The sequence below is a fragment of the Stegastes partitus genome, unplaced genomic scaffold (genome assembly GCF_000690725.1).
Source record: "Stegastes partitus isolate 25-593 unplaced genomic scaffold, Stegastes_partitus-1.0.2 Scaffold459, whole genome shotgun sequence".
In the NCBI taxonomy this organism is placed as follows: Eukaryota; Metazoa; Chordata; class Actinopteri; family Pomacentridae; genus Stegastes; species Stegastes partitus.
This window is the reverse complement of record NW_007578190.1, coordinates 320,358-328,844: the sequence shown is the minus strand read 5'-3', so window position 1 is coordinate 328,844 and position 8,487 is coordinate 320,358. Positions and strand designations below refer to the sequence as shown.

General features: G+C 46.0%; 1 protein-coding gene across 1 annotated transcript; it reads left to right on the top strand.

The window, feature by feature from the left end:
• The first annotated feature begins 710 nt into the window (after positions 1–710).
• Positions 711–8,383, top strand: cdr2a (cerebellar degeneration-related protein 2a). The gene is made up of 7 exons (XM_008286572.1): positions 711–869; positions 2,710–2,822; positions 4,222–4,370; positions 4,476–4,652; positions 6,071–6,385; positions 6,502–6,784; positions 6,917–8,383. The coding sequence occupies exons 1-7, from the start codon at positions 791–793 to the stop codon at positions 7,193–7,195; spliced, it is 1,395 nt and encodes a 464-aa protein (XP_008284794.1). The 5' UTR covers positions 711–790; the 3' UTR covers positions 7,196–8,383.
• The last annotated feature ends 104 nt before the right edge of the window (positions 8,384–8,487 follow it).

The window sequence follows — 8,487 nt, the reverse complement described above, 5'->3', positions numbered from 1 at the left end:
GTTGATCATGCCAGCCCCCAGGGTGGTCATGGCATAAGCCAGTGCTGCAGGGTTCACCCCAAAGCTCACCAGGTATCGGGCCCCAGTCAGTCTTCCAGGATGCACACCTGAGGTGGCTTTCTCCTCCAAGGCCATGGCAGCTCTGACAGGTTACCTGTCGGTCTGAGCAGCTGCAGCAACAACAGGCGACAAGTGCAATTCCTATTTGGCGCTGCTGCTCTGGTTGCTCAGCATCGCAGATAATTACTGCAAATGTAGGGAACAGGTCGATATTCCAGAGGAGGAAAAAGCTTTCAGTACTGAGACGGGTTCAGTTCCAGCTGTCTCACATTCACAAATTCAAATATCTGTTCTGGTGTCTTGTCAAACTCGAATTCTGTGCCTGCGATGGGGGCGGGGCTTAAAGATAAATAACAAACATCTGATTGGCCAGAAGAGTTCATCGCTTCAATTTAATTGGTCGACGCCTGTCATGAAAGCAGGAAGTTTTTCGACTTTTTTTTATTTTTTAAATATTTAATTAGAAGTCGCTTCAGTTGACTTTATTTTACTCTGAGTGACGGTAAATGTTAGTTTAATGACGCAGAGAGTTTTTATGGTGACTTTAACTCATAAGTGAGCGGTTCTCCGACATCGTATTTCTGCCTCCTACCGGATGCGGGGCTGTAGTAGAGATTTGCCACGTTGCTGTAGACAACAGCCTTAAAGCGTCTCACGCCGGCAGGATGTAGTTTGTACACTCACACCTGAAGCTGCTGCACTGAACACACCGGTGCGTCGGGCTCTGACAATGTTGACCGACGTCATTCTGGAGGAAGAGTTTGAGAAGAATGGGCAGAACTGGTTCGACCAGCAGGACCTGGAACACGGTAGGAGCTGCTCAGCTGGGTGGTCGCACCCTGAGCTGTGGGGAGACTCCAGCTGATCATCTGCTGACTTACAGCAGCTCTGCTTTTAACGAGTAAAACTCAGAGTAGTGCAGTTGCTCTTCAGTTTGTTCTAAGCTAAGATCAACTTTATGGATCCCTCACAGGGGAAATGTGCATGTTACAGCAGCTGGAGGAGGAAAAAGGACAAGAATTAGAAAAATACAATAAGAATAAAAACACACACAAAAAAAATAGACATTAAAATTTTAATAAAGACTATGTCCAAAGCCTGATAAATGTACATATGTGCAGATATGACATGATGGATAATTTCTATTATTGCAGAACACTAAGAAAAGACTGACATGATGTTATTGCACATGAGAACAGTTCTATTTTGCTTTAGATCTGGAACAGCGGTCTGTAAAGAGACAACTCAGTTTTCTTTTTCATTTTGTTGTTAAGTTATATGGAGATAAAGTGTTTTGTGATGTTTTAGCACCTAACGAGTTATAGGAAGAAAAACACGTTTTAAAAAATGTTATTGCATTGGAGGAGCTAAAAAAGGAAAACAGAAGGAGCCTCTACGCTGGTGACATGACACACGCCCTGACAACAGACTGAGTGAATCTGAAGACTATGCTGATTATTGTGAGGACACACAATCACACTGATCATGGGCTAAATTGTGAAATATCCTGAGAGCTTTCCTGAGGCTGTCCCAGCTCCTGTGTTCATTGTTGTCGCTGTTTGTCGTTAAGCTCGTTTGTGCTGCTAAGTCCACAGAGGAGGATTAGAAATAGGCAGATATGTATAGATAGACTCCTTTGTTCATGCTCAAGTTAAAAAGCAGCTAAAGCAAGGCACGTAAATCACCACACAAATAAAGTACGTAAGAAGCAAAAACGTCTCTCAGTCATACGTAGGATGAAGTGTACGCAATGTGCTGCAGTTTAAAATAAAGTTCAAATGCATGATATATGTTGTTATACACTTACAAGCAGGGGTGTGGCACAACACACAGCTGTGGAATAACTGCAGACACACACGCTGTGGGCTGATGTTTGTCTCATGTGTCTGAACAGGGCAAGAAAACTGATCAGTTTTCAATTTACTAATCAATTGATTAGCACAAAAAGAGTCTGCTTTATTTTAATCATTTTAAAACTCCTTTAAGCAACAATGAGAACCATTTTCTGGCTCACCGTTCTTACATGCGAGTATTTTTATGACTGTTTTAGTTTAAAGAAAAGAATTATTACTGGAAAGATTAATGTGTTGCTGTAACAAGCTGTCGGAGCTTCACCAGCAGACCTGGTTTGATAAACAGAGCGAAGCCAGGAATGACTTCCTGTCGCATTCCTCAGTGGAGCTGAAAAAAACTAGAAGCACGCAGCTGTCAGACAAGTGGGTTTAGGAAGTGATGTGAGGTATTTTCCCCTCCGGATAACAGTTTCTGAGCCATGGTTCTCTCCTTCGCCTCCACAGTAGGACACAGGTTGTTATTCAGCCGCTGCCTGTTGGTCAGATTGCACACTGTTGGGTTTACTTGGTTTTTACTCACTGCACTTCGTAGTTCCTTGTAAGACCTGCTTCACTTCAAGTAGTGATTTTAGCCGAGGGGAAAAGGGTCACGAGGCGTGCCTTAGATTCCTCTGTGATTCACCAGTGCCAAATGCTGAACGTGTGAGACAGTCAGCTGTGTGTTGGTGTGAGAGCGGCACTGATGCGAGTCTGTGTTTACATGTTTTACACATATCTGCTTCTATCAGTTGCCTGTGTTTGGGCATTGCAGCTGCCCCATGTCTTGCGTTTACATGTTTTACTTTGCTCTGGGCAGATCTCCATCTGGCAGCGGAGCTGGGGAAAACCCTCCTCGACAGGAACCATGACCTGGAGCAGGCCCTGCAGCAGATGTACTCCACCAACGAGGACCAGCTGCAGGAGATCGAGGTGATAAATGTTAGGAGGGAACTGAGCAGAGTTCTTCTGGCTCCAGCGGTAATAAACTCGTTTTAGTGTTGGCCTGTCTGGTCGGTACGCCCTCCGCTGCCCACAGTCCCACCTGTGGATGCTTCGGTGTGAAGGAGTCTGGATTAGAAACACAGAAAGTCCACGCTGAGAGATCTGAAAAGCTGCTTCACTGGAAAGAAAGTTTCATCGTGACTTTCTCTCAATGGAAAACAGGAAGGCGTAAAATCTAATCCTGACCAGTTTGACCCACTGATCCTTTGGCACAGTCCATCCTCCTGGCACACTTCTTTATCTAATGATGGGAAAACGTTCCCCAGATTATTTGCCACCGTTTCACTTGGGCGTTGTTCCAGAGTCTCCTTGTTTGTTTTTGATTACCTTAATACAGCAGAGGATATATTTTGGTTTATTTGCAGGTTTTCAGGTTAAGCTTGCAAATACGCACAATTAGGCTTTCTGTGTCGGTGCCAAGACATTTTGGCGACTGTGCTGATCTGTTTGAGTTGGAGGACACGACACTCAGCAGGTCAGCACACATAAGAGCCTTAATTTGTTTACAGCAGTGAGATGGCTGTAGCTGGAGGATTTATTGAGGGTGATATGGTAATCCCAATACATCTCTCTGACCCACATCTTTGTGCAGTGGTTCACCTGAGTGTGATGCAGTCCACAGAAACGGCCGGTTTCATTTAGAGAAACCTGATCCAGTTGATGCAATGAGTTCAGTGCAACAAGTCAAACTGAGGCTGAGTTGAAGGCGGTGAGTTTGAAATAAATGGACCTGTTTACCAGGTTGTAGCAGACAATTTCGGTTCCTTCCCACTGTTGCGGACTGCTGAAGCTTATAGGGAATCCAAATGTTTTGGATTGTTGGGTGTTTCTGTTTCTGCCTTTGTGAAGCGCTATGAGATGACTGTTGTTGTAAATATGCGCTATACAAATAAAATTGAATTGAATTGAATTGAATTAATACATTCTTGTCCACTGTGCAAATACAAGCAGCAGCCTCATGCTATCGTTCCCTGCCACAGTGTAGAGTCCTTGTCCAGGGCCTCAGCTGGCAGCTCCCTCTGACGAAGCCTGTTAAAATGCATCGGTCAGGGTTATTATTTCTCCTTAGTTTTTATCCTGCAGTTGCTCTTAAGATCCTAAAAACCCTCACGTGTGGTTTGATGTTGCTGCTCTGCATTTTGATCTTTCAAGCATGTGTTTGATATTAAAATACAATTAAGTTTTATACTAGTCGAGGCATCTCTAAACTCATGGGTAGGGCAACAACCAGTTATTAATTTTGTAGGTTAATCTGATGATTGTTTTTTTTTTTTTTACTGCTTATATCAGAATGAAATCTTCATCACGTCCCTCTCTTGTGCACCAGTACTTGACCAAACAGGTGGACCTGCTGCGTCAGATGAACGACCAGCATGCCAAAGTGTACGAGCAGCTGGACGTGGCCGCCAGGGATCTGGAGCAAAGCAACCGGAGACTAGTGCAGGACAGCCGCCTGGCCCAGCAGAAGATCCACAGGTCAGCGCACCAGCTGTGAATCTGTTCATTTTCCTTTAAAATGATGTTTCACATAATTCTCCACTCAGGCTGAATGTTCAAAGACAGGACCGTGTTCCCCTTTAGTCTTACAGAAACCATCGATGGGCTTCAGAGCCACATGGAGGAGCTGCAGATCCAGGTGGAGGAGCTAAAGACTGCCCAGGCAGAGCGAAACAAGAGAGATCTGGCCGAGCAGCGACGCAACCTCGGAGCACAGAGCGTGTCCTGCCTCAAGGAGCTGTACGACCTGCAGCATGACAGGTAGTGCTTCACCACTCACATCCTGCTGGAAGAACTTCAGGATGTGACAGAGGCGCTATTTTCAGACAGGAAGTTGTGTGTTAGACTGCAGATAGGAAGACACACTGAGATACCTTCTAAAGTTTTAACATTCACCGTTCAGCATCGTTGTTTTTCACTGAAGTAAAATGAGGATGAGCCAACACACACATGAGGGCAGCTGGAAGCATCTTAACACCGAGAGCTTCGGTCTGTTTTCTGCTTCCTACCCACCCTCGTGTACTGACGACGTCTGCAGGTCACCCAAACCCAGACGGGACCAGAGCGCTTACTTTAGACATAATCCACAGACGACGGCTGTTAATCCTTCCCTATTGTCAGCAGCGCGCCAGTGCAGACACACAAATGCTGCTTTGGTTCGCTGGATTTCGTGTCGCTTATTTGACGTGTTGTGGGGAAAATTGTTACCCTAAGATCTTACACAACACATCTGTGATCCCACTGGCCCCCTTCAAACAAAATGCATCAACAATATCAAGTGGAACGTGTGCAGTGTAGAACAAAACAATGCATTTAGCAGGAAAGGTGTGAAATGTGATCATTTTTATGTATACAGAAATGAGACGTGTAGGTGTGCGGAGAAACAATGACAGGTCGTGAGAATATCAAAGGTAATAAAATGCTGTTTGAATGCTTTAACACTATAGTCCAGACCTTTGCTCCACGATAATGTCGCTTTTTCATATTTTCTACCAAGAGCGTCGTCTTTACAGGAGTTATCTTCAGTCTTTTTAGGACACATTATGGCTGGAATAAAAACAGATTATGAGCTTTCTTTAGCATTGCTTTGGGGAGGCATGTGGACTCATGTGGGGAGAGAGAGCAGGAGAAGCAGTAAAGGTCCAGCTGGCCACAAAACAACTCACAGCTGACAGGATGATGTCGGATCGGCCCAGAAGACTTCTATTTACCTGAAAAAATGCAGAGGAGGCAAAGTACTTTCTGTAGTGTCTGCCTCTCAGACTGCGCAGGGACCCAATAACCTCCAAAAAGAAGGCTGGGCAATAAAAATCCTCAAAGTAGTCCCTGCTGCTAGAGAAGCTTAAGTGCTGCAAGTCCACAGTAATAATTTAGCTCAGAGCTTTTTCTAAAAAAAAAAAAAAAAAGATTTAGAGGACACTGTTTCTAGAGGTTCTATAAGTGAAATTAAAAGTTTGTCAGATATCTGAATCAGAAACAGTTTTGTAGTCAAGGAGGTTTCACATACGAAGAATGCGACTCAGTGTTTTAGTGCAGAACAGGAGACACCAACACCACACAACCTACAGGAGCTCATGGAATGAAGGGATTACAAGTCATCAATAAATAATATGTCGTTACTGTTATTATAAGATCTCAGTGTGAGGAAATGATTCACTGAACAAATGTTCCTGCTTCAGGTATCCAGCCCACGATAACCAGCGCTTCGACGGACTCTGGTCGCCTCAGAGCTCCTTCTGTGACACAGACAGAAATCCGGACCCCGAGCAGGAGAACCAGGCCCTGCAGCGCTCCGTCCAGACCCTCCAGGGCCAGATCGCCGTGGAGCGGAGCCGCAGGGAGGCTGCCGAGCAGGAGATCGAGCTGACCGCCACAGAGAACAGGAGTCTGGAGCAGCGTCTGGCCCTGCTGGTGGGCTGCCGGGTCAGGCAGCATGAGCTGGAGGCCGAGGTGGAGCAGCTGAGGCTTCTGTGGCGCGCTGACTGTGCTAACAGGTGACTGATGGGTGGACTAGATTCTGATGTGCACTCAGTGAAAGAACATTTGATTTACAGCACAAGTGTGTAGCCTGTCACATGCTCATGTGTCTGTTCAACTCTGCTCTCACCAGCGTCAGAAGACCGGAGCAGCTCCTGGTGCCCGACACGGTGTTCTTTGGCTCTGAGGAAAGGTCCGGCCCAGGGCAGAGTGAGGCGGAGGAGAACGTAGAAAAGGTGGAGAATCAGAGCAGATCCAGCCGACAGAGGTGTAACAGCGACAGCGTTCTGAAAGCAACGAACCCAGATGAGATTCGCCGCGGTCACGAGCTGCTGTGCGTCAGGCGAGCGGAGGCGGTGAAGCAGAGGGGCATCTCTCTGCTCAACGAGGTGGACGCTCAGTACAGCGCGCTGCAGGTGGCGTGTTCCACACACACGTACTCATGATTGACACAAAGCGTTCCAGTGTTCCTCTTTGTCAGGTGGAAGGTTTGTTGCAGAATGTGAACCATGTCAGAGTTGTAAGAGGAATGCTTGTGTGCTGTCCAGGTGAAATACGATGAGCTGCTGCAGCGGTGCCAGCAGGCAGCAGACGGACTCAGCCATAAAGCCGTCCAGACGTCCAGCAGCACCTCTGCGAGCAGCCGGACCCGCCGCCGCCTGTCCAGCTCAGCTGCCCTGTCGGACCTGCCAGCGGTTTTGGAGGACGGCCAGCAGCCGGAGTACAAGACTCTCTTCAAGGAGATCTTCACCTGCATCCAAAGGACCAAAGAGGACCTGAGCGAGAACAGACATCCAGTCAGGGATTCCCAGAGTTCTGCCAAATGATTGCTCTTCATCATCCTGGGACTTGATCTGTGAAAGGCTTGATTAAGTCGAAAGTTTGAGGTTGCTTTGCTATAAAACTATTCAGAGGGCGTAGATGCTCTGAGAACGTTTGAGCTTCTTAGACACGCTGTGTTTGCTTCTGTCAGTCTGCACTGTTGCTTTTATTCCGTCCTCGTTATATTAAGCACCTTTTATGATATTTGATGCATTCCAGAAAGCTACAGATGACTAAAGAGTATTCTACCTGGAAATAATTTCACTGAAATTTAAAAAAAAACAACAACATTTGAGCAGCTTGACCTCCAGATCCACCAGTATTACGTCCTGCCTCCGTGCTTGTGTAACGTTCACCCTGTGATTATTGGCTGTCGGGGCTACGCGGGGTTTTGTCTGTGAGCTGGAGAACAGCTGATGATGTTTGAAAATGGGTTGTGTAATCAGAAATGTTGGAATGTTGTAAGAGGATGAAGAACCGTAGTGGCGTAATCGGGAAGGACTCAGGAGTTTAAGATAATTAGCTTAACAGTTGGTGTAGGTTTGGTTTCGAGGGTCTTCGGCACGTCGATGTAAGTGGACACTGGAGAACCAACAGCTTCATGCACGCTGGCAGGACACACTTTATACACCTGAATCACGTTTTATTTATTTATTAACAGATATTTAGAGACTATTTATTTTCTTTATTGCCAGTTTTTTTTGTTTGTTTGTTTGTTTAGAGCAGATTTGACTGGAGGTAAAAGTACATGTACACTGGGGTGTTTGTTCTGTAGTTGTATATATTATTTCTGACTAGTGGAAAGCACAAAAGAAATGTTGCGCTTCAGTAAACGGTCTCCTCTACCATCACCTGTTGTAATATTTCTCCTGATTCGGCCGTCTTCTGCTATGTTATGGTGACATGGAACAGAAACTGCATGAACCTGTAGAACTGATGTGAGGCTGTTGTTGGAGCTCGGAGTCAGACTGTATGCAGGAACGATGGAAAACGTCCAGGAGCTCAGCTGTTATTGTCTGAACTCCAAACAGTGTTCTGTGGGTGTCGTCTGACTGTCGCTGTCTGTGCTACACGGTGCTCGTCAGACAGAAGATGAACAATGCTGATGTATTAAAATACACTTTAGTTTGTTTTCAACTGGTGCAGAAGGCACGTTTCACTGGAAACTAACCAGTAAAAGCATTGATTCGGGAGCTGTTTCTCTGTGTCCTAATGTCTGCACACCAAACCACGCATGGGATGGCGTTACTGCACATTTGTACGGGTGCAGAGATGTTTGGGCTTCCTCTCCTTTTGG